We start from the raw sequence: 27441 nt of genomic DNA, 5'->3' as shown, positions 1-27441 counted from the left end.
GACTTATGCAAGATATAGGTTTGTATTAGTGTTTCTTTTTTAGCTTCAGGGAGGAAAAGAGGAAAAAAATTGTAAAACCTATAAAAATCTAAGGAGAAATTTGTAATTTAAGGATTCTAGAAAGAACAATTGTCCTCCTAGGCCCAACATGGTTCCTCCACTGATGATTAATCCCATCACAATAACTGCAAATATCTTGCATCTTGTTCTTAAAAAAAAAAATGAACAATAACGAAAAATTCGAAACTTTATGTGTATAACGAAAAATAAAATATGTTCTGCAATTTTCAGTCCCATATCATGGTTTCGCAATTTTTAGGCCCATACCACAATGGCGGTATTATGATAGCGACAAAAATTTTGAAACCTGTTTTCCTCTTGTCATAATGATTCCTCCTACTTCTTCTTGTGATACCTCCACCAAGCTGCTTGTAAGAAGCATGCTGCACATGACCTCCATCACTGAGAGCAAGACCTAAATGTGTGTTGAAGTTGCTTATTGTGGATACGTCGGATCTTAGATACATACTACAAATTGTCAGACACTAAAGTAACCCTTGAAATTGTCTCTTTGTTACGAGAGATCTAGAACTTTTTAGTTTAAGTACACATACTTGTATGTATTATCTATGTCAGTATGAATTTCGTAGATTGTAGAGGTTTGCAAACCCGGTTTCCAAACCCTTTATATTTGAGTTACGAAACGGGGGTCGGGTTTGCAAACCCCTTGAATATGACTTCGCGAACTGCCAAGGTTTGCAAACCCTTAGGGTCTGACTTCGCGAACTGTCATTGGTTTGAAAAATCGGTTTCCATACTTATACAGTTCCAGTTTTACATAAGAACTATTCTACATGACTATATTCTACTACATAATTATATTCTCTTTTACTACAACTCTCATAGACACTTCTAAAACAACTCTATTCACAAATCGCTTTGGCCTCGTGGATTATTGTTTAGTCTCGAGTATTATTGAACAATATTATATCCTTGTAAGTCAAAATCATTTATACTTTACGGTAAGGACTATCATTATGTATGGTTTTTCAGAACCCAGGACCATAGTGCATGTTCTTCTATCTAATTTCAAGGAAGACATCTCACATGCTTATATGAATTCCTAATAAGAATTTCATTTAAACTGAGAAAGTGTTTGCTTGAATTTCAAGCAACACTAGAATGAATTGAAAGCTGCCTGGATCCTTGAAAATATATGAATAGACTCTTCAACCAATATTTCTTGACACTATTGTGTCCTACTTGTGTATCTAAAGTCGTCCTCTATATCCTAGGTTATGACTTTGAAGATTTCACTTATGGATTCGTGACTATCTTTTATTTGATAGTTTTTTTATTCGGATTTATTCTACTGGTTGTTGAAGTTGACGGACTTTAATTAGATCAAGGAAAATATAGATAGAAATAACAAAGTTCTCTTCGTCTCAGACTTTGTGATTCCTCAAGATATATACCTAAACTCTTTTTTGGTTGTTTGGATTGTTCTTAAGAGGTGGTTAGTAATACATGATTCTCTACTAACATAGTGTAAGTGTTTCGGATTCGTGAGATATACCTAAACTCCTCAATAATAAGTGATGCCATACCCCATCAGTGGAGAAGTGTCCAGGATAGAACTGCCCGATATAGACTACATAAATACATTATAGTCTACCCAACTTCGAACTCACCAGCAAAGGTTAGGAGGGAAACTAAACAAGAACACTTGCGCAAAACAAAATGAGAAGAGGGGAAAAGAAGTCAGGATAGTAGTTGCTTCTGGTATATTTTTAAGAAGAAGCTGAGGAAGAGAGCATGAGAATATGTTATCACCCCTTATAATTGACTCGTAAAAAGAGATCCGAGGAGAGCAAAACTCGTAATTGACTCACTAACCAGGTCTAGTCTTATAAATTTACATAAATTGGACAAAGTTACCCTTGGAAAACACAAATCCTTCACACGATTTACGTAAAATGAATCAACGTAACCCTACTATCACCTGCAACACCCACCTGTTCCCTAACCTTAAATCTCCAAAACTAAAAAATGTTCGTAGTATTTTGAAAAAATCAACTAAATTACTAAATGTCGTTTGAGTACGAATACAATTATTGGATCAGTGACCATATTGGCTAAGATATTTAGACAAAAATAAAGGAGAGCATAAGTATCCGCTAATGAAGATTGTGGGAGTAAGATAATTCTTTCACTTGAGTTTTTAACAAATCAATCATAATTTTCATTCACTGTTCTTGAAAGGAATCAGAAGAATTCTTAAAGGGAAAATTAAGGGCCTGTTTGGTACAGTTTTGAAAAACAATTTTCAAAAATAGTTTTCCACTGTTTTAAAAACATACCCTTTTTTCCTTGTTTTCATTTTCTAAAAATTGTTTGGTAAACTGTTTTTGAAAACAAGGAAAACCAACTAAATCGGATCAAATGTAAAGATTCGTTTAAGAGATAGTGATATTAGCCATGACTCACTTGCTGTTATTCCCCATCTCTTACTTTGTTCTGAAAAGAAGAAAAGAATAAAGAAAAGAAAAAAAGAGAAAACACAGAAAACAATAATTTGTTGTTTTCATTTTTTTGTTTTTAAAAACAAAAAACAGATAGAAAACATTTTCTGAAAATGTCCTTACCAAACGCGTTTTCTCCTGTTTTCTGTTTTCTCTGTTTTTAAAAACAGAAAACTGTTTTTGAAAACTATACCAAACAGGACCTAACTATTTCCTATTATTTGGGAGGATTAGGTTAATCTAAATATCTAATTTGACCTCTTTGTTCTTTTAACTTTAAATCTGATCAAGTCGATATCATTATGGATCCAATCATCCAAACCTAGCTTATTTTTTAGAGTAGCTATAAATATTCATTGGGTTTCCCTTGTTTGTTTAATCAACCTTGATTTAGTTATTACAAATAAAAACAAGTTCAGTGATAGTTGGGGTGAGAACTGAGGACACAGATGAGCATTGCGGGGAAGAAGAGACGAACAGGACGAGCGGGTTAGGTTAATCCATGGTGATGTCGAGCGTGTGTGAAAAGTATGTGTCGTTAATAAGCGTAGTTATGTTCGACTCGTTTAAAAATATAAAACTAGACCTAGTTACCGAGTTGATTACGATTTTTTCTCTCCTCCGATCTCTTTTTGCTCTCCCTTTAACAAAAATCTTTAAAAGAGTTAATTCAATGTACCAATTAAGGCACACACTTGACATATTGTTGTCATAATGTCGACATAAACCGTTACAAAAGAAATCTATCATATTGTCGACGTAATGTTGCATAAATAATTTTGAAACATAAATAAATTTCTAGCTAGTCAAAAGGCTCTCATTAAGCAGACAATTAAGAGAGAACTAAAATTTGTTTCAATTTTTTTAGTTTTCATCTTGGTTTAAAATTTGTTTTAATAGTCTTGGTTTAAAATTCCTAGTAATTTTCCTTTAGATTGAAGTCTAAAATTCGTTAAAAATTTTAAAAAAATCATTACAATTTTCGTTTAGATCCAAGTTTAAAATTCGTTAAAATTTTAATTTTACTTTAGATCTTGGTCTTGGTTGACAATTTTAGATCTTGATCTTAGTTGACATATATCCACGCCTCAGGCATAAGCCTAAGGCCTAAGCCCGAAGCTTTAGCGGTAATTTGTATAGTTTGTCCGTCGATGCCCGCCCACCCGTATAGGTAACTAAAATACTTAGTATATATATATGGATTCACCTTTAATATATCCAATTTGAGATTAAAGGTCCTATTTCATTCACTCATATGAAAATAAGCAAGCTTCCTTAGTATAGCGTCAAGAGATGGTCCAAAACAAATTTCACTTTAAGAATCAGGAGTAATGTTCTTTGTCATTAGTTTTCTTCTTCTAGTATTGTATCCTATGCCATACTCTCCTATGACAGCCATCATCAGTCTTCTTTAACCTTTCCATAGATTTACCAGGGTCATTTTAAACACGAAGAGTACTTTAGTCATTTATATCAGTATTATCTATGCCAACTAAAGGAAAATGTTACTGATGGACTAAGAAAGGATTGAGGAAGGACCCTGTTTTAGAGCACACACAAAAATTTCTGACATATCAAATAAGGATCAAATGGGTCATTAGATAGTAATCCTTAAAGCCTTTTATTTATATATTTTGTTTAACAAATTTGTCCTTATTCTTATTCTAATTTTAATTTTCTTAAAAGATTTTATTCAGCCAAACTTCGGGATATTCTTCATATATGAAGAACAACGGGCAGTTCGGTTGATAACTTGTCAATCGAACTTCACTTTGTAACTACCGAACTTAGATTCGGCTGACCCGAGAAAAAAAATAGAACACCACGAACATAACGTTGTTCTTCATAAAATGAATTAGTTCGTCTATCATTTTGTTGTTTAATTATCAGTCGAACTGTTCATCAGCACCTACAGAATGGAAGAAAAAAAATTAACAATTCGCACTACAAGAAACATAACCTATTGTAGCACCCAATGGTTATGGCATAAACTCATACTAGTGCCGCGATAATCTATGAAGCAAGAAGTCTATTGATGCACCCTGTCTCTATTACTGCAGAAAGAGATTATACTTTTTTGCCACAGTGTTTTCATATTGTCGCTACAGTTGTGTGGCAAAAAATTTGCAGCAGTAAATTATAGCTTTTAGCTGCACCTGAAAAGTACTGTGACTAGAAATTTTCTTTTTGCAACACCTATATTGAAGGTGTGACAATATATAGTGTAGCAATAGGTAGATTTTCTTGTAGTGTCAGTTGATAATTCATTTCTATTATCATCCGCACTTCATTATATAACAATTGAAAATTTCCAGGTTTTTGATTTAAACCTAATCATCAATCAAACACAAGAAAATAAGATATGGGTTTGTGGGAAATACTTTCTATTTGTACATTTCGGATTGTGTAGGGAAGACAGAGAAGAAAATAAAAAAATTAATAATTAAAAAAACATTGACTTTGTGAAGAGGGTGGAGAACTATTTATCTAGAGAGGATGTTAGTGTTAGGAAAAGCAGTATTTTCTTTCATAGATGAGGAATCGTTATACAGAAAGACGTTAAAGCCCAGTTGTTGCTAGGTTTCCCAATAGCTTTTTGTAAACCCTATTATCATCAATAGTATAAAAAGACATGCACTTTGACTCTGTGATTTGAAAGTCATAAAACGGACAGAATTTAACGGGGACCCCGATCCGGCGGTCGGGAAGTTTCAGATGATGATTTAGACACAGACGGTTAGGAAATCTTAGATTTATGGCTAGAAATCATCCTGTCGTTCAGAATTTTAATCTTGGACAAATTCCAAATACAAAGAACGCTATTCTCAGAAACTCCTTAAAAAAATCAGGGCGGCATGTATTAATTCAAACTCATGAGATACCTCAAAAGATCAATTCCTTACACAGTTCCTGCAGCAATTTCACACAGATTCGGCAGCAAACCTCAAAACTTCGACACAGTTCCTTTCACACAGATCCTTGGGCAATTTGATAGGCAGATATGCCCCCAAAAAATGCTTATCTCAACCTTAGCAGTAGAAGGTCAATTGGGGTGATCACCTGTTTGCGAGCCCCACCTGCTGCTTTTACAATATCAAAATCTTTCAATTCTAGCTTTACCTGCAGTAAAATTCAAGATGTCAAATAAAGAATTTAACTATTCTAAGGAAACAAAATTTCTCAAAGTGTTGGCCATTTGTTACCTGAATGTAGAGACTGAGTACACGCCGCCCAAGACTGACATATGATTCATCAGTTGGGTATAATATCTCAGCGAAGTGGAGTTTCACCGGATAATTTCCATTAATTAAACAATACCCGTAGTAAGTTAGAGAGAGGGGAGAAAGGCGCGCTGTCTGGTATAAGTGTGAGTCGATCGTCGAGAGTGATTCATTTGCTGGAAGTTGATGCAATACCATTGTTGGTTAAGAAGTCGTCGGTGCTGCTAACAGCCCAGTAGTTAGGATTGCTTTGGTAAAACTTTGAAGGACCGTCTGCACCCTGATCGACGTCGTATTTTGTTTTATCATTTCCAATGACTTCTCTTCCACCACAGTTTATATTGAATGAATAACGATCTGGAAAAGTGTAAGGCTAGTATTAACATTTGTACTCCATATATATATATATACTAGTATAATCTAAAGAAATTTTAAAACTTTCCCGTTAAATTACCTTTAAATTTAATGAAAGTAATACGCATAATTTGTTGAACAATTGGTTGATTGGTGAAACTTTATGACTCACATGCATTTATCACTGAGGTATAATGGTTATTATAGACCAACTGTAATGAGAAAATAGCGCAGCTTAGTTTCACTCACTTTATCTAATTTGTATGCTGCCTTATTGACAGTCGTTCATGATAAGTGAGAGTTTTCTATTAAGATTGTAGTAAATATAATGCATACTGCATTATTATATGTCACAAGGAAATATAATACAACAGCGACTTCATGTCATAGAAAAACAACAAATCCAAAAGTCTAAGCCCAAAATTAAGAGACAAAACATGCTAATTCATCAATGTATTAAGTAATCTTAACGTAGTAAAAGAAACTAAACAAGATGTTTGAATCTTCACATATTTGTACAATTATGCATCACAAAATAAGATCTACAGACATAAAAGAAGAGGCTTTACCAACAAAACAAAAAAATATCAGTGATGATAAAGAAAAACTAAAGCAGAATATACCTCATAAATAAAACATTTGGAACTGAACCTGCTGTTACATCCACCACCACCACCCACAAAAGCAACAGAGAAAAGAGCCTGAGAGATTTTTGTATGAAATAAGTAAACTAGATATGAAAATTTAAGATCAATTACAACAAACGCATAGCTTTTTATAATTGATAAACCGAACATCCACCACCACCATCTTATACCACCCATCACTACCCACCACCAACCCTAATACTACCCATACCTATGATTTGATTCCAATTTTAACAATTCAATTGATAGAGTGAAAAAACCCAAACTTCTTGAAATCAAAACCCTCCACCACCCACCCACCCACCAATACCCATGATTTGCTTCCTTTATTTTTACTATTTAACTGATAAAACAACAAACCCAATCTTAAAAAGAACAGTAAAATCAACATACCTTTTTGGATCTCCACAGGCTCATCATTTGAAGTAGTAATAGTTGGTAAATCATCACTATCACCACCATCCCCATCCACTGTTTTATCGACAAAACAGCGGACGAATGAAAAATCAAAAGTTAAGTTGCGACATTTATGAGTGGTTGTTTTTTTTTAAGAATTTAAGAAGAAAATGATTTTGATTTTGTGATTGAAGAAAATATTAGGGTTTCAGATTTAGGGAAAATTGGAGAAAAGAATGAGGGAAAGTATGTAATAGAAACATTCTAAAGCATTGGTTTTACTGTGTGTATAGACCAAGGTTTGAAAAACGGGTCACGGCTCAGGTCACGGTAATTGGGTGTGACCGTTATAATGCATTTTGACGGGTGTGAACACATTTCGGACAAAAAACATGTTATTTAGGAATAAAACGCGTTTTTTATACGTTATTTTAAAATAACGGGCGTTATAACGGTTAAATAGAAAATAAAAAAAGATTATGATTTGAAATTCCTATCTAACGGTTACTACGTACGTGAAAACAGTTATAACGGGTCTAATAATGTTGTTATAACGTTTTTTATATATTACTATTTTATTCTTTTATTTTTTAAAATATTAGTTATAATTTTTTAATCTTTAATTTAAAATATAAAAAATTGTAAGAAAATATTTTTATATTCTTTTTTATTGAAAAACGGTTAATTGACCTGAAAACCGGAAAAATGACCTAAAAAACTTATGTTAAAATGTTTTTTAGATGGAAAAAACGTAATATTCAATTTTAGAAAAACGGTTCTAACGTGTATGAGAACGGAAAAACGGTCCTAAAAAACTGTCGCTATTTCCTATTTATCGGTATTATGTAGGCATGGGGTTCGGAAACCCTCACGGCTACGATTATGAGTGTGACCGTTTTAACGGCCGTTTTTACGGTAAAAACGGGTGTTTCAAACCTTGGTATAGACATGGTTTCAATTTTTATGGATTAAAACCCTTTCGTAAGAAATTGGGATGGAGTTTCAGCAAAAATGAAGAAATGGAGAAAGGAGAACAAACTGATTAGATAATGTATAGTTCAAATGACATAATTATCCTTGGTCTTATAAATATTGACGTAGCTAAGAATATCGAGCCACTTCAAATGGTTAGGAGGTTGAACCGCGCGGTACGCCAGTAAATTCGGAACTTAAACTGTATAGTTTTGTGCATATGTTCAATAACTAAAATACATTATTAGTGCTAAAAAGAGTATTATGTCATTTGGAAATTGATGATGAGTTGATGACCAACAATATGCATCATCAACTATTGAGCCAGTGACAAATTACTTGAAGTGAAACAAAAGCTGCTAAGGATACAAAGACAATGTTCATGTATTCACGTTTAGATGTAAAAGGAAATTTTTGGTCCCCTTCGTTGACATTATTATTGCTAAAAAGGACATACTAATGGGTATTCTCTATCTAAACGAGGATTCCGAAGCAAAGGCTAGGCCTTCTCTATTTGCCTGAACTGAAACAAGTCCTTAAAGAATAGTTAACAAATTTGTCTGCAATTGGATTCTCTGCTAGCCTAAACTCAAGAAAAACTTTTAAATAAGCTATTTAAAAGAAAAAAATGTATGTTGCATTTGCATGGGATATACGGTTTTATGCAATGCCTTGACAATGTTCTGAAATCAAATTTCTTTTGCTTCGTCGACTTAGTTGAGTGATAGAAGAATCAGGATTTTGCATTTAATCTTTTTGGAAATATGAAATGCTTGCAGGCATCGAGGCATTGGAAAAACGATTTATTTTAGGATTATTGGTTAAAGATGTCAATGGTACAACGAATACTTTAGAATTGGATTTAACACTTTAAGAGGTTGGTAAGTCTGTTATGCTCACTTGTCGTGTATCCTTCATAAAATTCAAGATGATCGCCATTTAAAAAAAATAAAAAATAATAATACGAGTAGTTTAGGCGAGTCAAATGAGTTACATATCAAGTGATTAATTTTAATGTAATATATGGATGCCTACTTAATAGTTCAAAAAATTGATGTATGTATGTTATTTGTTCTTTACAAAGCATATATTAGTGAAAGATGAAACTGCATCACTCCGTCATCATCAAAGCACTTGCAAGAGTTACAATGAAGCGGAAAATTATTGGGATTGAAGTCACCGTCAAGTGTAGATGCATGTACATTATCGTTGCCATGGTTAATAAGGTGTATTTTATATGAAAGTTCATCGTCTTCTGCTTAAATTATGATCTTTGTATATATATTGTGTCCTCTTTCGGATGAAATTCTTCCATGAAGGGGCGGCCATGTTCACATAATTTTGCTTGGGCCTTGGACCAAGCATCATTTGATTTTGTCTGGAATATAGTTTCGTCAAAAAAATAAAATAAAATTGTATGATGGTAGCCTCAAAGATTAATCTTTTGATTACGTCGAGTACCGTGGAATGATGTTATAGAATTACGGGTACCCTTAATTATCTATTGTACAGTTATAGTCCTTTTTAAATGTATTGTTACAAAAAAATAAAATATGTACGCTTAAAGCTGCCAGAGGTTGAACCGGGGCCGTAACATCTAGTTCTTTCTACAACTTTGTATTCAGGTTAAAAATTAAAATAAATAATAAAACAAATATAACAAATTAATTAGTTAATTAATCGAGGATAACTCAATGATTTACTTATTCTATGATACCCCTTATCACCATATTCTAGTTAGTTTAATCCTTTTATACGCCCAAATTTTTTCTTGTATGCCCTAAAACAGGGTTCTCGAGGAATTGAAGATATCACTGTGGGGTGTTTGAGAATCTCAAATAGAAACTTAGAAACATAAGAAAACTGCATTTCGGGTGTGTAGCTCCTTGTCCGATGACTTGTATTGTATCTAGCTCGTATCTTATCATTGTCACACATACTGTACAGGATTGGTATATCCTTATATCAAGTGATTGCCAACTTTGATTTGCAAGAGCAGCTGAACTTGGAAATGAATATGATTATTAATTTTGCAAGTACGAGTAAGAAACCATTGATAGTAACATAATAAGGGCAACAATTTCGGATAAAAAAAATTAAAAAAAAATTCTTTAGGCAGTAAAATAAGGTAACTAAGCTTATTATATAGTCCTGTTTGCTACCAAATTTAAAAAAATTATCAAATTTGCGGATTTTTTTTTTTGGATCAAAAGAGAAGTTATATTAAGAAGAAGAATGTACAAAGTTTTTTCCAGAGGTAAATGAAAGAAAATAACAGAAAACTACAAATCACATGAAGATTAAGTCTCAAATATTAAGCACATAACTTGAGAAATTCAAGTCTACATGTTGTCCTGTTGCAGCTGCCCAAGCTAGGACCGAAGATTTAGCTTCTTGAACCAAGTCATTATTTGTTTATAAAGATATTGAGATTCAAAGATTTTACAATTTCGTTCTCTCCAGATCGCATAGTTTTTAAACTCGTACGATTCACGAGTCTCAGAAATTCCATTTCGACTCGAAGCACTTGTGTGAAGTGTTTCACCAACGAACCGGACAAGTCAACGCTGGTCCACGCTTCACAGTGCAGTCCCACCAAATCTCGTGTTGTTTTATATTTATTTTTGCAAAAATAATGTTGGTAGGAGTCCAACCTGAGACCTTGGATTCAATAAACAACATCCCAACTGTTGACTCGTCCTTCGTTTGTGATTGGTAATGTATTTGCTTCTTATATATAAAAAACTTGGAAAATATATGTAATTTTTGTTGAGCTTTTCACCCAGTTCATTATTTTTTATAGGAAAATATATGGTTCAGAAATTGACCATGAATCTTCGCTTCACGATTCAACATATGATTCGATTCTTAAAAATCAAAAACGATTCACGATTCGCTTCACGCTTTAAAAACCTTGCCAGACCATATTAGCAATTGCTGCTGTAATCAAATCTCATAAGTAATTACCGTAACTGGAGAATCAATGATGATGCCACATCTCTGCCAAGGTCTTCATAGAACCAGGCATAACCCACACCCAACATGTACTAGGAATCAAACTAGACCATATATTGTACGCAATCTTACAATGGAGAAATAAGTGGTCTTCCGACTCAACACCAATTCCACATAAGGCACAAGAGTTATACAAGTTCATACCTTTATATGGTAATACATCTATGGTATTGAACTTACCATGAATAAGACATCACATTAAGATATTGGTTCTAGGGAGAATTGCAGACTGCACAAAGGGACTTAACTGTAAAGACCCTCGTGTTATTGAGTTTCTATCTTCTCACGTCTGGAAATCCATCCCGAGCTTGTGGGTTGTCACCAATAATAGTGAGAAGTGTAACATATTCTTCCACCTCTGAAATATGAAGAGCTCTCTTGAAATCAAACTTCCAATTGTCATCCAAAAATATCATGTCCTCTAACCTGACATTTATGTCTCTTGATAACTTATATAGATTTGGATAAATAGTTGCAAGAGGGGGTTGTCCACACCATATATGATTCCAAAAAGCAATAGCTCTACCTGAATGCAAATACAATATGCAGTTTTCGCCGATTAAACCTGCAAATTCAGCAATGCTCCGCCAACAAGAAACCCCATAGGATTGAGTTATTTCCCTGGGATTCCAAAAGGAGAAATCAGTCTCATATTTGTCTTTTATAATTTTGTACCAAATTTTATTCTTTCGACACCATACCTCCAACACCATTTAGCCAATAATTCTTGATTCATTAGCTTAAGATTGCAAACACCAAGTCCACCTCTCTCTCTTTAGTTGCACGGTCCATGTCCCAGTTAAAGAAATGAGATGTCTTTACACCTTCCTTGTACTCCCACAAAAAGTTACGCATCTTCTTTATCTTAAAAACTGAATTCGGGGCCTTAAACAACGAAAAATAATAAGTGGGTAGACAAGACAAGATACATTTTAAAAGAGCAATTGTTTACCTCCTCTTGATAAAGATATCATTTTCCAAACGGATAATCTAGCATAAAACTTCTCTAAAATAGGATCTCAAATTACTTTCGAGCCAGACTTTGCACCAAGAAACATCCCAAGATATATAAAAGGTAAGCAATCTATAACACCCCGAGTTCCGGACCAGGGTCAAACCCATATGGAGATCCGAACTCGCAGCCTTACGGGTCAGAAAGAGACTTACGCATATATTTATTCTTGCTATTTGCTTTTATACCAAACATAATTGAAAATTTTATACATAAATTGAAGCATATGAAATACAATAAACATCATTCAAAACATTTTCAACTAAACATTTTTTTATTCAATTTACACTTCAAGCAATACAAGAAAACACTGCAATCATTAAGCTACTCATTTCTAGCTTCCACTTCCAACTTCCATAAATCTGCAAAGAATGTCAATTGGGGTGAGATGACATCTCAATAGAATGCATTCCCTTTCTCAAAAAAAATATCAAAACACGTCAACCAATCCAACAGAATATCTACAATAAGAGTATATGGTGCAACTTCAAGGATTTAATTATGCATATATTCATCAACTAAACTCATAATCTATCAAATCCTCTTAAATGCACGAGTATCCTCGGTCCGTGCCCTGCCTATCCGTGTATCCTCGGCACGGGAACCTCACTTGCACGAGTATCCTTGGGTCGTGCCTCACCTATCGGTGTATCCTCGGTACGGGCACCGCCATTCAAACAAATATATTCATTCATTTATAAATTCACACTACCGTTGCGCGAGTATCCTTGGGTCATGCCCACCTATCCTTATATCCTCGTTACAGGCACCGCCATCCAAACAAGAATATCATACAATATACATTTTAATATTCCAAACCACTTCATCAACAAGTCATAAGTTCACAAACCAACTAACGATGTAATTCTTACAACCATTTAAGCAAACACACTAACTGCAGAATTTTATTTTATAGGTTTCATAATGATAACCTGGTCCGATCGTCTTCAAATTTTAATTTAACATTCCTGACACCATCATGTATAACATATCCAAATTTCACATCAAACTAACGGCTCAATCAAAATATATTTATTTTACAAACGCCGAAATATAGGCAGATAACATCATTTTACCAAAATAATCATTATAAATTCATATTAGTCTCAAATTAATCAAATCCAAATCACAATGAAAGATAATACATTTATCTACAACTTTTGTTAAGACCTAAAATCATTTTAAAATCATTAATACTTTATAAGAACATCAAAACCACAACAAAACAAAACTGTCCAGAATTTCAGAAACTATCCCCCAAATTCAAACAAACATTCAATGGTGAATTTGTGGTATATTGTTCTCAAAATTTGACCATAGATACCTAATCGTGCTATATAACAATAGGAAAATCCCGATCATCATTAGGAGATATATATTTACGTGATTAAATTACTAAAACTCAACCATACAAAATCATACAAAATAAACACCTAAAGAAACGCCACAAGAGAAAGGGTTTCACATTCTACCTTAATTTCATTAAGCCTCTACTGATTTTCTTAATCCTTCTTCTCCAAAAATCTCTAACTCCATCTTACTCTCTTAGCTTTCTATCTAAATGATACATTATATTTATTATTATTTTTTGTTTGTCTTTTCATTTTCTATTAATCAAAATGTTTATTTTGTTATTTATTAGCTATTATATTTCCACCCTAATTTGTATTCATTATAGTTCAAACAACCTAGCTAGGCTAAGGCAACGGAAACAGCCTAAACCACATGGTTAGCTAATTTGGGCATAACCCAAACCGAAACCGTAACTAAAAATATCGGGTATTACACGATCAACGTAACAACCAAATTCTTCAGCCCATATAGCTAAATCGGGTGCATCTCCAACACCAATAAGTCTTGTCTTAGATGTATTTACCTTTAGATGGAGTTGCGGATTCTTCATCCTGCTTGCTAACGTATGGTCCTTGTCTTCACTCTGCTGAAGTCGGTTTCTTCTATTCTCCCCAATTTGAGTCGAGGAGAACTAAGGTTTCGACATAATCCTTTGAAGTCTGCATCAAGTATCCACGCTGAACTTCGAATCTTTGTCTTCATACACGTATCATGCTTCGGGTCATATAAAAGCAAGTGTTCTTGAGTTGCCAATAGAATCTTACCATTTGTGAAGACCAAATGACCCGCAAGAAATAAATTTCCAAAATTGACTGATGGCGAATGACCGAATGTCTAGTCCAAGATTCTGGAACACTATATTCATGCATCACCCATACTTCATGTTGAGCGCGAGGCATAATAACAGAAGAAAGCAGACAAAGGCACTCATCCAATACTCCCAAGTATATAGGCGAATGTTCAATCTCCAAAAATTCTTTTGGTAAGTGTAATTGTGCAAACCTCCGACCTCTCTTGGCTAAAATCCAAAGAGGCTATAAACTCTTGTATTAATTCCATGCTTAGCCTAACCAATGACGAGCTCCATTAACAAGCACCCCAGATATACACATCAGACTTTTGAGGGAATTTCATAGTAATCTTTGCTTATAATAGCGCTTGTTTTAAGGTTCTCGATCATTGGAAATTATGAATCAGTTCTTAATTTGTTTGATTTGTATCGGTTTTATTTATTTTTACGACGTTTTAATTTTTGTAATATATGTCACAAATAGAAAGATAATGACGAGGAGGTCCTTTACAATGACTACATCTCAAATGTTGAAGTAAGACAGTGAATCTAGCATGCCTAATTTCGGAAAAATGTATCCATAATTAACCCCCAACATCTTGGGCTTGACCTGAACCAAATATGCATTAGGTACAACACAACTAGATAAATTCTGCCTAGTCAGCCATAAGTAGGTGTAATTCTTTGAAACCTGTTTTGAGACATACATTTTCCTAAGTTCGGATGAAAAGTTATCATCCGAACCTAGGAAAAAACATGGGATCGGCTCAAAATTTGAGTATGCCTCAAAACAGCCTTCAATTCTTTTGACTTCCTTCCGGTTGTGGCAGAGCAAATTTTGCAGAAATGGGTGGGAAAATATTGCTTGTCCATGCCATAGGTATTGACATTTATATTTGCTTAGAGGTAAGGATGATGCCTTAGAAGCCTTTAAGATGTATAAACTAGAAGTTGAAAACCAACTGAATACTACCATGAAAACCATTAGGTCTGACCGTGGTGGTGAATACAGAATTCCTATAGAAGATTTCTATGTAGAACATGGCATAATACACGAGGTTACCCCTCCTTATTCACCTCAGTCTAATGGAGTAGCTGAACGTAAGAACTGTACCCATAAGGAGATGATGAATGCCATGTTAATTAGTTCAGGATTACCTTCGAACTTGTGGGGGGAAGTTGTCCTCTCATCCTGCTAATCCTGAATAGAGTACCCTTTAAAGGATCAGATAAAACTCCATATGAACTGTGGAAAGGTAGAAAACCTTATTTTGCATACTTCAAAGTGTGGAGGTGTTTGGCTAAGTTTGTCATCCTTAAACCTAAAACAACCAAGATAGGACCCAAAACTGTTGACTGTGTCTTCATAGGGTATCCTGAGCATACTACTGCATATAGATTTAAGGTTGTGAGTTCTGAAATTTCTGACATTGGTGTGAATGTTATTATGGAATCTAGGGATGCTTTGTTTTTTGAAAAAAAAATCCATTAAAATTTGACTCTCGTAAGAGAGGTGTTGATCTCCTAGATGTCCCTTCAACCAGTCATACTTTACCTTTAGAGGAAGATGAAATAAAAATTTATCCTAGGAGAAGTAAAGGGGATAAAACCAAAACTTCCTTTGAACCTGACTTCGTAACACTAGCCGAGACTGATCCTCAATCTCGTAAAGAAGCCATAACATTTACTGAAACCCCATTCTGGTAAGAAGCCTCATTTAGTGAAATGGACTCAGTCCATCTAAACCAGACTTGGGAGCTTGCTAGTTTACCTCCAGGAAGTAAGACCATAGGATGTAAATGAGTCTTTAATAGGAAACGTAAGTAGATGGAACTATGAAAAAATATAAGGCTAGTTTGGCAGCTAAAGGCTATAAACTGAAAGAAGGTGTAAATTTCCTTGATTCTTATTCACATGTGACGAGGATTACTTCCGTTGAGATGCTAATTGTTATTGCTGTCATAAAAAAACTTAGAGATACATCAGATGGATGTTATGAAAACTTTTTTAGAAACGTATTAGATAAAGAAATTTATATATACCAACCTGAGGACTTTGTAGTGAAAGGTTATGAAGACAAAGTTTGTAAGTTGAACAAATTTTTGTATGTTTTTTTTTAAAAAGTGATATGAAAATTTGATTATATGATAATGAGTAGTGGATTTAAGTTAATGCAATAAGTATATTTACAAGTAACTTGTTGAGGATGCATGTGTGATTGTATGTATGTTGTTGATATGCTTATACTTGATACAAACATAGATGTGATTAATTCCACTAAAAACATGCGCTGAATGAGAACGTTGACTTGAAATACTTAGGCCATGATGGTGTAATCTTAGGGATGAGGATTACAAGATAATCTATTATTTATAGTGTTAGTCGTTCTCATTATGTTGAATTTGTTGTTAAGAGATTCAATCAGTATGATGGTAATCATGCTTGTACTCCGTACGATTCTTCTTATAGACTTACGATAAATAAGGGTAAGGAGTATCTTAACTTGAATACTCAAGAGTTATAGGATGTTTGATGAATTTAATGAACTATAAGAGTCCAGACATTGCCTATATTGTGAGTAAGTTAGGTAGATATAACCTGTAATCCAGCGCAAGCGCATTGGGATACACTTAGTAGAGTAATATAGTACCTATATTACTCTATTACCTTTTGTTTGGTTTATGAAGGGTATCTTGTTGTCCTTGAGGGATTTTGTGATGCTAACTGGATAGTTAACTCATAGGAGTCTAATCTACGAGTGGATATATTTTTTCTCTAGTTTGAGGGCTGTTTTTGGAAGATTTCCAAACAGACATGTTTTGCTCAAATTCACTATGGAATTTGAGAGTATTACGTTAGATAAATCATGAGAGGGGTCCGAGTGACTAAGATGCTTTTTAGAAGACATTCCTCTCTGGCATAGGCATGTGCCAGCTATATCTATACTTTGTGTTAGCCAAGCAGTAATAGCTAAACATAAGAATAACTAATCTCAATTGGCGTTATTTCCACTAATTGGATTATGTCCAAGGAGAATACCGCAGACCCTTTTAAGAAAGGTTTGTCCAAAGAGATATTTAATAATGCATCAAAGGGGATTGGGCTTAAGCTCATTAAATAAAGTTTCCATGAAGGATACTCAACCTTGCTGACTGGAGATCCCAAGATCAAGGTTTTGAATGAGACAACTAATTTTTGGTGGGTCAAGGTAAACACTATCAGAGAATTTCATTTTCTGCCCCTTCCCTATGGTGTAGACATGATAGTGTGACTGCATGTGAAGGATGACTTTTAACTAAGTCTTAATGAGTTCTATAGTTTCAATTTAAGATTGAAGTGGGGTGTAGCAGTAAACACTCTTGATGGAACTCACCTATCTGAATGTGGAAGTGGGTCGCTTCCTATGAGAATAGAGATGATTCTCTAGAGCATTCTGAGAAACGGGATTTGTCCAGGGCCAAAAAGGACACAACGGCACGAACCCGACCGCACCTAGAGAGATACACGTTGGTTATTATCGCGGATTACACCAAACGATAGAACTTCAAGACATCGCGTTCACTGTCCATCAAGTATTTCCGGCAATTTCTCTCTAAGAAAAGGTTCAAGACCTCATGAACACCTCTTACCTGAGTGGTATTTCTCGCTTTCTGTTTTCTGGTTTTTATCGGTATTTCATTATGTGGGGATTGTTGGATAAAATGAGTTTTATTGTTTCGGTTTTGTAGTCTTGGTGGGAATGGAACTTAGGACCTTTGATTCTCTAAGGGCACTTGCTCATTTTCTTATGAGTGAATGAAATATGACCTTTAGTTCTACATAGGGTATAACTAAAGAGGAGCTCCACTATTTACCTATTCCTTTATGGATAGTCATACAAACAATGTGGGTGGAACGGGTGGGATAAACAATACTTGTTTTCACTAAGGCTTGGGCTTAAGGCTCGGGTTCGTTCTTACGCCGTGGACATAGGTCACCCAAGACGTATCTTTTTGGACGAAATTCTTTTGAAATATTTCTTTAAATATTCTAATATCAAATAAATTTTGTATTTAATGTGGGGGCGTATGACTTGGAGAGGATTTATTTATTTCCGTTTTTATTTTTATGTCGACATAATGTGCAGTTAATTGTGTAACTGTTTTTTACCGTTTTGGAAAATCTTGAATTAATGAAAATTTATTTTGGTTTTACTACAAAATTATATTCTCTTTAATTCACTCTTAATGCACATTATTCTCGATTATCTCTCTTCTCCACTATATAAACCTTTTGGTTTCTTCATTCCAATTTGTGTCCAGAAGAGCTATTATCCTCTTCTTTTCGTTTTTCTCCCTCTGTGTGGTTTTTATTCTTTGTTCCATTGATGTTGAGTTCGTATGAGTGGGCAAGTACTGTAGTGCCAACAATATTTGTAACGGGCAGTTTTATCCTGGATACGACTTGACCACAGGGTATAGGCATCACTCATTCTTGAGGCATACCGGTCAACTATCGTGTTAAGGAAAGCGTGTTGAACACGTGACTCTGTCCTCTGTTTGTTGATTCCATTGAGTGTTTATTTAAGCGTTTCAGAAATTTATTTCTAACATCTTCTTTGAGTATTTTATAGTTACAGTTGCAACAAATCGTATGGAAGTATGATGAATGCACGCATAGACAAGGAAACCAAAGGGAAATGGACGATCACTACAATAAGTTTTATGAAAAAACTAACGTTTCATGTTGCTTGTCAAATATTGTTTGGGATAACTGATGATCCAACTGAACAAGCCTTGTATGAAGAGTTTGGACATTGTTTTGAAGCTATGTGGTCCGCTCCATTCAATTTTCCAGGGACAACGTTTAGAAAAGGCATCCAAGCGAGAAAAAGGATTGTAAAAAAGATGTCTCCAATCATGGAGAAAAGGAAGGAACAAATCAAGAAAGGGACACTTAACCCTATGAACGACGTATTGTCTTGCATGTTGTCATTGGAAACAGAATCTGCCGAGAATGGTGATCAAGAAGAACCCGTTACAATGAATGAAGTTATTGATAATTTCGTTGCTATGATGATTGCTAGCCATGATAGTTCAGCTTCTGTCTTAACTTGGGTCATTTGGAAATTGGCTAAAGATCGCGAGGTCTATGATAATGTTGTCAGAGGTACATGATCTTAATAACTAGCGCACTCTCTGATTAATTTCCAAAAATTTAATAACTTGATCAAGTTTATACCTGAGAATTACTTAATCTTGTAGAGCAAATGAGCATTGTGGACACGAGAAAGCAGCGACAACCGCAAGGTGAAGGTGAAGCTGACGAACGACTAACATGGGGCGATGTAGCAAAAATGAAATACACATGGAGAGTAGTACAAGAAGTGATGAGGGTCATTCCTCCGTTCTTTGGAAGCTTCAGAACGGCAATTAAAGACACTAGTTATGATGGCTATGACATTCCAAAGGGATGGAAGGTGGTAAATCAAACTTTTTAGAGCCTGTTTTGGCATCCAAATTTCTGCTTCTTCAGAAGTAGGAAGTTATAATCCCAAAAGTCGGAAGAAAAAGCGTGTTGCTGCAAAAATAAGCTACTTTTTTGTTTTTTCAAAAGTTACTCTGATACTTATCGCGTTTGGATACCAGAAGCAGAAATGCTTCTGCTTTATCAGAAGTAAAAGTCAGGAAAAGAAATCATTCTAGAGAAATGTTTGGATCGCACGTTAGAAATAGCTTTTCGACTTCTTACGTGAAAAGTCGAAAAGCTAGAGGTCAGTTTGGCTGTCAAATTTCAAAACGACTTTTGAAAGTCGAAAAGTTTAGAAGCAGAAATTAGAACTAGATTTATATCCAAACATGCGTGAGGATTAACTTTTCAACTTCTCGAACCAAAACTTACTTCAATCATCAAAGTGGAAAACCTACTTCTGAAATGAACCTTACACACTCCTGTTCAAGGTCAACTAGAAAAGAAATGAATTTACATCCTATTAGGCTACCATTGAACTTTATAAGTTGACCAGACAAAACAAAATTTAACCCTTAATTTCTTTTTACTTTTGAATTCTTTACCAGAAAAACAAACAAAATTTCAATGAATCATTAGATTTTTTTCATTAGATTTTTTCAATTGAAAACTTGATTGTTGTTTTTTGATTACCTTTGGCTCCTTCTTGGTACAATACTATTATTGTTGAGTTTGAAAATTTTGATGATGGACAGGTATTTTGGGTGGCATATGCAACACACATGAACGATGACATATTCAACGATCCTGCAAAATTTGATCCATCTCGTTTCGACAGCAAGTCAAATATTATTCCCCCTTACTCGTATTTACCATTTGGAGCAGGACATCATACTTGCGTAGGACTCGAATTCTCTCGAGTTGAAGCGTTGGTAGTGTTGCATCATATTCGAATTGTCACTTGTGAATCCAGATGAGAAAATAACTCGTCTAGCTTTGCCATATCCACAAATGGGTCTTCCAATCAACCTCATACCACAAAGCAGTTGTTAATCACCCACATCCCATAATCACAATAGAGTCAGCTTTTGGCCGGTTGCAATATGTAATAAAGGTTTCCAGTTCGAACCTGGGCAGAGCCACATTTACTTTTTAATATGTATGAAACAAGTTGTCTAGGTACCCCTATGTGTAACAGTCAGGTGCTTCAATCACATTGTTTCTTTGTTAAACACATCTCAATGTTCTCACCTATGAGATGGATTTTAGCATTCACTGAACAGAAGCAAAAAATTTCATTTGTGCAAGTGCTGAAAATTGATTACTAAAAAAAAAAATATATTACTCTAATCATCACCATCCCTACTACAAAGAAGGATGGTCAAACATTTGCAAGTCTTGGGGCCATATCACAATAATCCCATTACAATAGCTGCAGATATCTTGTAACCTGTTTTCCAAAAGAACAACCTGGAGTGAGCACTAATGAAAAACCGTCCAACTATATGTCTATAACTACTAACAACCATATGTTCTGCAAGTTTCACGCTCATATCACGATGACGGCATTATGATAGCCGCAAAACATTTTGCAACCTGTATGAAACACGCTCTTGGCGTAAAGATTCTTCCAATTTCTTCTTGTGATACCTCCGCCAAGCTGCTTGTATGAAACATGCTGCCCATGTCCTCCACTGCTGAGAGTAAAACCTAAATGTGTGTTGAAGTTGCTTGCTGTGGATACGCCGGAATTTAGATGCTACATATTTCAAATTGTCAGACACTAAAGTAAAACCTTCGACCTCTGACAGAGCCCTTACAGTTCTGGTAGAGATGGGGAGATTGGTAGTTGAATGAGGGTCTAGAGCCCATGTAAAAAGTTCTTCCCCACAAAAGTCCCCAGCTTTTATAATTTCGGAGTTGAAAAAACCCGTCCTTCCACCATTTGTTGTCACAGTTAATAGCTTTCCCCTCCCAATAAAGAGCATCTCATCAACAGGGTCGCCTTCACGGATAATACAACTGCCTTCCGCATAGAAAGCTGGCTCCATGCGATCACACAGAGCATCTTGGAGTTGATCATCCATCTTTTCAAAAATTGGCACCTGAAAGAGAATTTTGTTCATTATAAAGTATCTCGTATTTCGTCATTGGTTTACATCTAGAAAGCTCATTTTAATGCAATGAATTTTCTGTAATGCAATTAAAATTAGTTAACGGACTGCCTAAGTTCAAACCAAACATAAAAGAATTATATCCGAAAATCCAGTTCCTAGGTTTCTGTAATTAGGCACCAACACTTGACCAAATAACCAGTAACACACATGTAAGTCGTCAGTGACAAAGAAAAGTTGCAAAATTTGAGCCTAACCTGAAATCCCTGTGAGCTATACTGATTATAAATGTCCGGTGCTGTCAGTATCTTAAAAAATGTGTGGCTGTTTCGTATTTGGTATTGCTCAATAAAGATTATGGAAATTCTGTTTGGGAGGATTCAGCATTTTACGACATCCATTTGACACATATAACGTAATCTATAGCAATGTTTATCTGGAAATTGAGTCATTCAGCGACAGCTGCGGGATCACCAATATATATGTTTCTCAGTGGGACATTGAAAAATATACCTCTATGGTACGTTATTCGGGAATTGAATTTGGAACTCTTATGTGATATCACATATAACACACATTTACAGATAAGCATTTAAATCTATATAACAGCCAACAGTTATGATCTTCTCAAAATTATCAAGAAATAAACGACCATTAAGGTTTGTGTGTGAGTGTGTGCGTGTGAGAGATTGGTCACCTAATTTGGAGCAGAATGAGAAGGACAAGAGAGGTATGCCTGGAACTCCTTGTCCTCTTGCAAGTAAAAGGGTGATGAAAACACATGGAAGTAAAACTGTGTAAAAAGACTCACTCTTATGAGTAGACTTAAGCAAAGATGACGCTTAATGTCCCTTCTGAGGTCCTTCGGAAGTCTATGTATGATATTTTGCTCATTGATCCCTCTTGTTTGTTTCCATTTGTATTGTTCATACCGCCTGATCCGTTCCCTTATCACCTCTGGAAATAATCTGTCAGACATCCACTGTTCTACGTCCCAACTCTCTGCATCTCGACGTTTTGCTCTCATCATCTCTTCTGATCCAATTGTATAAGATTGTAGATATGCCTGTAATTGCGTCAAAGAACTGAATGTTATAAAGACAGTAATCTTGAATGCGGAAAATTTTTGGTCTTGGGATGCCCAAGGAGTAGAGTTCTTTACAAACCCTGCCTAATCTCATATCTATCCACGGAAAATGTAGATTTTAGGTGTTTGAACATTATATAGATTTGGTTTAGTAGCAACCTGCATGTTACCAATGAGAAGAGCAAAGAAGACCAAGCCCAAGATAGAAATAGAAGCTGCAAAGTAGATCTCCCCAACAAAAGTACTTGTTTCCAAGTTTTGACCCAAAGAACTGTAAAATGTAATAAATACATGGAAAAGGTTACCCCATTAGCTAAAAGTTTTACAGAAGTATGCAAACCTACTAGTATTTATGATTAAAAACACTAAGAAAAAATCATATCATTTACAGTAGATACGATGCTCAACGAATGCAGGTGCACATGTAGTACAGTGGCACATTGCATTACTTTCTGGTGGTAGACGTCAGGAATTCGCAAGCTGGATTCGAACTAAGTTATACAGCAGTTGGATTCCGTTATCCGATGGTTTAAAATCTATATAGTGACAATAGATCTTTAACACTTCCTACATTTGATCAACACTGCCTAAACTACGGGAAACATCAAGATACCACCAGAAGAGTTTGGTTTGAATGTAGAAAACACCATCTATGAACTCATTGAACCACGTTGGCTTGGATCAAGAAACATAAGAGATAGAGTGTTTATTATATGCACAAACCTCAGATTTCTCAGGCCCCACCACATGCAGAAACAAAGCTTCTGGTGAAAATCTGTTGACTCAACCACACCAGACTTAAGAGCAGTAAGGTATATTCCAAAATCAAATGGAGTTGCATCCGATTCAGTATGTGGACAAGAAGCATTTAGAACTGTTTTACTTCCTACTGAATTATTATTTCCACAGTATAAAGAAGAAGGATCGCATGCTGCCTCAGTGCCACAGGCATTACGCCAACACCTATCTTCGCGTTGTATAGACAGCACATACCAAGAGGCGCCAAACATCTAAAAATAACAGAGACATATCACCACGTCGTTACATTAATTGCTACAATTCAATTTTCAACTTTTTTCACTATTCTTAGTCGGTTATGATTATATATTCCATTACAATAAGTGAGGATTGTGCATTTTTATATTTCAACTGAAAACCCTCCCTCTATTTCCACGATCCCCAACCTTCAATCAGTAAGGGTATGCAGAATGATGAAGCTGGTGATCGGTCACATGTTAATAAAGAAGGGGGAAAGGTGATATCAACACGTAAAACTATCAGAATTCAGAAGAACTCAGAAATATTAGATAAAATGTGAACAGTTCACGCAATGGAGAAAGTAATGATTGGAAAATGCTACTTACGTGACTGAAAAGTATGTAAAGAAAGAAATTAAAAGCAGCTCCAATCCACGCCCTTTCAGTGATTATGCCACAAGTTCTTGTGACTTCTTTATACAGTGGATAAATTCGAAACACCCTTGGAAAGAACTGGAATAATACAGCGTACAACAGCAAGTTCTTCGTATCCAATGACGCTGAGCCTTGCAAGTTGGGGATGACAATCAGAATTACCACCTGATCAGACAACACGAATAAACTGAAAACCTCAAAATTGCAGGTCAATCCGAAAACTAAGAATAATGTTTGAACTGAAGTAAAAAAATATACTTCCAGATTCTAATAATGTAGTTGTAACAACGAGTAGTTCCAATTATATGGATATAGCAATACAGTGAAAACATTAGGAGGAAACTGATGTTCTTTCCATAATCTTATATGCGCATGACTGCATCCTTAAAGAAAATGCTACCTGAACTACACATAAACCATACCTTACCTAGATAGTAACTGCATTTGGTACTACTAACCAAAGTTTAACATAGTGGAATAAAGTGACAGCTGAAGGCCTAAAGGAACTAGCATACCTGTGGAAGTGGAAGAGCTGCAAGGAAATCAACAAAGAAGTATGAAGACAAGTATCTCCGTGCTATTGCAACAGGATCATTTACTAAATGACCCTTTACAAACACTCGAGAAGAGGCAGCAACGAAACCAGTTCGGAATTGAAAGATAATGTGAAGTACATAAATAACATCAGTGAAGGAACGCATAAAAATAACGGCAATCAGAAGCTTCTTATCCAAACCAATGCAACTCTTGTTCCTGTCAATCACCGGAACATAGAAGAATATGGGATCCAAGTAAACTGCAACCACGTGGGACAATAGAAAAAACTTGTTCCACTTTTTAAGAAATGAACCATGTGGATCGAGGATTTTCGTCATGGTTTTCAATCCCAAAGCTTAAATTCAGTGGAATGCCCCTTTGTTCTTGGACTATATATGGTATACACCTTGTGGAGAAACGCCCAACAGAATTTAAAGATATCGCCAAGCTCTGTGCTACAATCTGAGCAACAAAAACAGCATTCTTATAAAGCTAGAAATTCAACAATGTAAAACATATGACACGGGACGCGCCTCTTGATAGATAAAGCATACTTAAGAGCTAGATAAAAGTTGCTCTTTGCAAGGATTTTAACAATAAACCATGGGGAGACTGATCCCAAACTATAGCACTGGTAATGTCCTTGTGCTAGTAAGAGGCATAGCATCCATATTACCTCCTCGGCATTTCATAAAATAAAACATAACTTGCAGTCACTACAGTTATGATAGACCTGCAATGCTTGACTAGGCCAACGAACAGAAGATAGCAGATACAAAATTTAGCGGAAATTTTGAAATTGTCTGAATCTATAAAAAATGATGGCAAATAATAAACTAAAGACTTGAATTTTAGTTTAAACAGCCAGTAATTTCTCCTTGAGTAAATTAAACTTGTTGGTAAAACACACAGAAACAAGTCGAAGTGGATTCAAACAGTAAAAATAAACATCAGTTCAAGCACCTAAGAAAATTCAAACTCAAACTGAAATTGAAAATGAATGCTTAAACTTGAACTTACCAGGTTTTTCCAAGTAGGATGAAAGAAGTAGAAGAAACTCGGCATTTTAACCTCAATCATTTTTGACGCGTTTACCTTCGGAACGAAGTACTTTTCAGGAATGTTCCTGCAATTTGTGGGAAATAGAGAAGAAGTCGTGGTCGTCAGCCCACTTGACTAAACAACAATTATCTCTCTTTTCTTCCTCATCATCAAATCTTATTTCCATTGATATCCTGATTAGATTTCTCAAAATCTCTCTATCTTCCGAGTTCAAAGTTATTCTTTTTACCAAATTGGCCTCGCGGCTTGCTTTCCCTATTCAAGGCTCATCAGTTTTGTATGGGTATTATATTATGGAAGACCGGGTATTCTCTCGACTCTCGAGAGTCGAGAGTAAAGCGTCTGTGGTGGCCGGGAATCTTCTGGACACATTCCCGAGGGAAGCAAGCATGTCTTTGGGCAACCTACTATCATAAGTGTTTTATGTACGGAGGATATGCACCCTGATGTGTACCGTGATGTTTGGTGTGAGGGAAAAAAAAGGATGATGGACCCCACTCAGGATGATATGAAATAATTTGGTGTTGGCAAGTTTAAAAATTGGTTCGTCCTTGGTACCATCCTACTATTTATTGAGCTTAAATTTGATGATGGACATGTGCAACGCACAAGAACAATCACATATTCAACGACCTCGCAACATTTCATCCATTTCGTAGGCAGCAAGGTCGACGACATTACTATTCGCAGCAGGACATCATGCTTGCATCATTCTCTGGAGTTGAAGACTGGAAGCATACTCGATCTTTTTTCTTTTTTTCTTTTATTGAAACAAATACTTCATACTGGATTGATCTGACTATTTCTTTTTTGCCAGCCGAAACCCTCACTGTCTTGATTATAATTATTGGACAGGGACTTGGATATCATTACTTCTTGTGTAGAGTGCCAAATCCTTATGTTCAGGAAAGGAAAGGCTAAAGTATATGTACTGTCTGGTAATATTTTAAGTGGATATAATGTAGTATAGCGTATATAGTTTGTTCCCGCACAACGCGTTCACTTGGAACGATTTGTCGCTGGTGCTCGTGCTTCACTTTCCTTCATTGGCCGGAGCTGCTAGTTTTACTATCATAATTGTTGGCTCTCCGATCTTAGCCACAAACGGCAAGCCCGGTTACCTCTTCGGCCCGGTCCCGTGTTTACCTTTGGGAAAGACTTGTTGGGTTCATGTGCATACCTATCAAAAAGGTATCGATTATTGTCCCTCGAATTAGTGAACTTGTGAAATCATCCTAACAGATTGTGAAGGGGGGGAATTCCTTCGTAGCTCTGCAGCTAGCAGGATTGTGAAAAGGGAATCCTCGTAGCTCTGCAGCCAGGAAAAGGATGTGGGTATATCCTTTTTAAATGGTCGCGAATGCATAATTCCATTGATGTGGTGACAACTCTATTCTCTGTACCAAAACGAACACGGCGCGAAGTGTGCCAAGGATTAGTTCCTTCCCTGTACAAATTGTGTTAGGCAGGCATGCCAGCGTAAAACTTCTGTCATACTT

The 27441-nt window shown here is 35.5% G+C and overlaps 2 protein-coding genes and 1 long non-coding RNA gene across 3 annotated transcripts; 1 reads left to right on the top strand and 2 right to left on the bottom strand.

Moving 5' to 3' along the window:
- Nucleotides 1-5244: 5244 nt before the first annotated feature.
- Nucleotides 5245-7026, bottom strand: LOC113282845. The gene is made up of 3 exons (XR_003327188.1): nt 6721-7026; nt 5726-6100; nt 5245-5642 (listed from the first exon to the last, which is right to left on the bottom strand). It is a non-coding gene; the product is annotated as an uncharacterized LOC113282845 (long non-coding RNA).
- A 12142-nt stretch (nt 7027-19168) lies between these two features.
- Nucleotides 19169-20707, top strand: LOC113279666 (taxadiene 5-alpha hydroxylase-like). Its single transcript, XM_026528340.1, has 3 exons — nt 19169-19430; nt 19526-19743; nt 20486-20707. The coding sequence occupies exons 1-3, from the start codon at nt 19169-19171 to the stop codon at nt 20705-20707; spliced, it is 702 nt and encodes a 233-aa protein (XP_026384125.1).
- A 344-nt stretch (nt 20708-21051) lies between these two features.
- Nucleotides 21052-26238, bottom strand: LOC113282843 (cyclic nucleotide-gated ion channel 1-like). Its single transcript, XM_026531950.1, has 7 exons — nt 25901-26238; nt 24859-25342; nt 24296-24508; nt 23655-23941; nt 23091-23202; nt 22656-22910; nt 21052-21835 (listed from the first exon to the last, which is right to left on the bottom strand). Exons 2-7 carry the CDS (start codon nt 25216-25218, stop codon nt 21299-21301), a joined length of 1764 nt encoding a protein of 587 aa, XP_026387735.1. The 5' UTR covers nt 25219-25342; nt 25901-26238; the 3' UTR covers nt 21052-21298.
- Between the last annotated feature and the right edge of the window lie 1203 nt (nt 26239-27441).

Source organism: Papaver somniferum, chromosome 5 (genome assembly GCF_003573695.1).
Source record: "Papaver somniferum cultivar HN1 chromosome 5, ASM357369v1, whole genome shotgun sequence".
Classification (NCBI taxonomy): domain Eukaryota; kingdom Viridiplantae; phylum Streptophyta; class Magnoliopsida; order Ranunculales; family Papaveraceae; genus Papaver; species Papaver somniferum.
Note: the sequence above shows the minus strand (reverse complement) of the source record. Positions and strands in the feature narration are given on the sequence as shown.

What these genes read in the sequence shown, in the direction of transcription:
- LOC113279666 (XM_026528340.1), top strand. Translation starts at nt 19,169, where the DNA reads ATGTCTCCAATCATGGAGAAAAGGAAGGAACAAATCAAGAAAGGGACA. An exon ending in CTATGATAATGTTGTCAGAG is followed by an intron (nt 19,431 to 19,525) that starts GTACATGATCTT and finishes TTAATCTTGTAG; the next exon opens with AGCAAATGAGCATTGTGGAC. An exon ending in TTCCAAAGGGATGGAAGGTG is followed by an intron (nt 19,744 to 20,485) that starts GTAAATCAAACT and finishes GATGATGGACAG; the next exon opens with GTATTTTGGGTGGCATATGC.
- LOC113282843 (XM_026531950.1), bottom strand. Translation starts at nt 25,218, where the DNA reads ATGACGAAAATCCTCGATCCACATGGTTCATTTCTTAAAAAGTGGAAC. An exon ending in CAGCTCTTCCACTTCCACAG is followed by an intron (nt 24,509 to 24,858) that starts GTATGCTAGTTC and finishes TTGTCTGATCAG; the next exon opens with GTGGTAATTCTGATTGTCAT. An exon ending in TTTACATACTTTTCAGTCAC is followed by an intron (nt 23,942 to 24,295) that starts GTAAGTAGCATT and finishes TGTTATTTTTAG; the next exon opens with ATGTTTGGCGCCTCTTGGTA.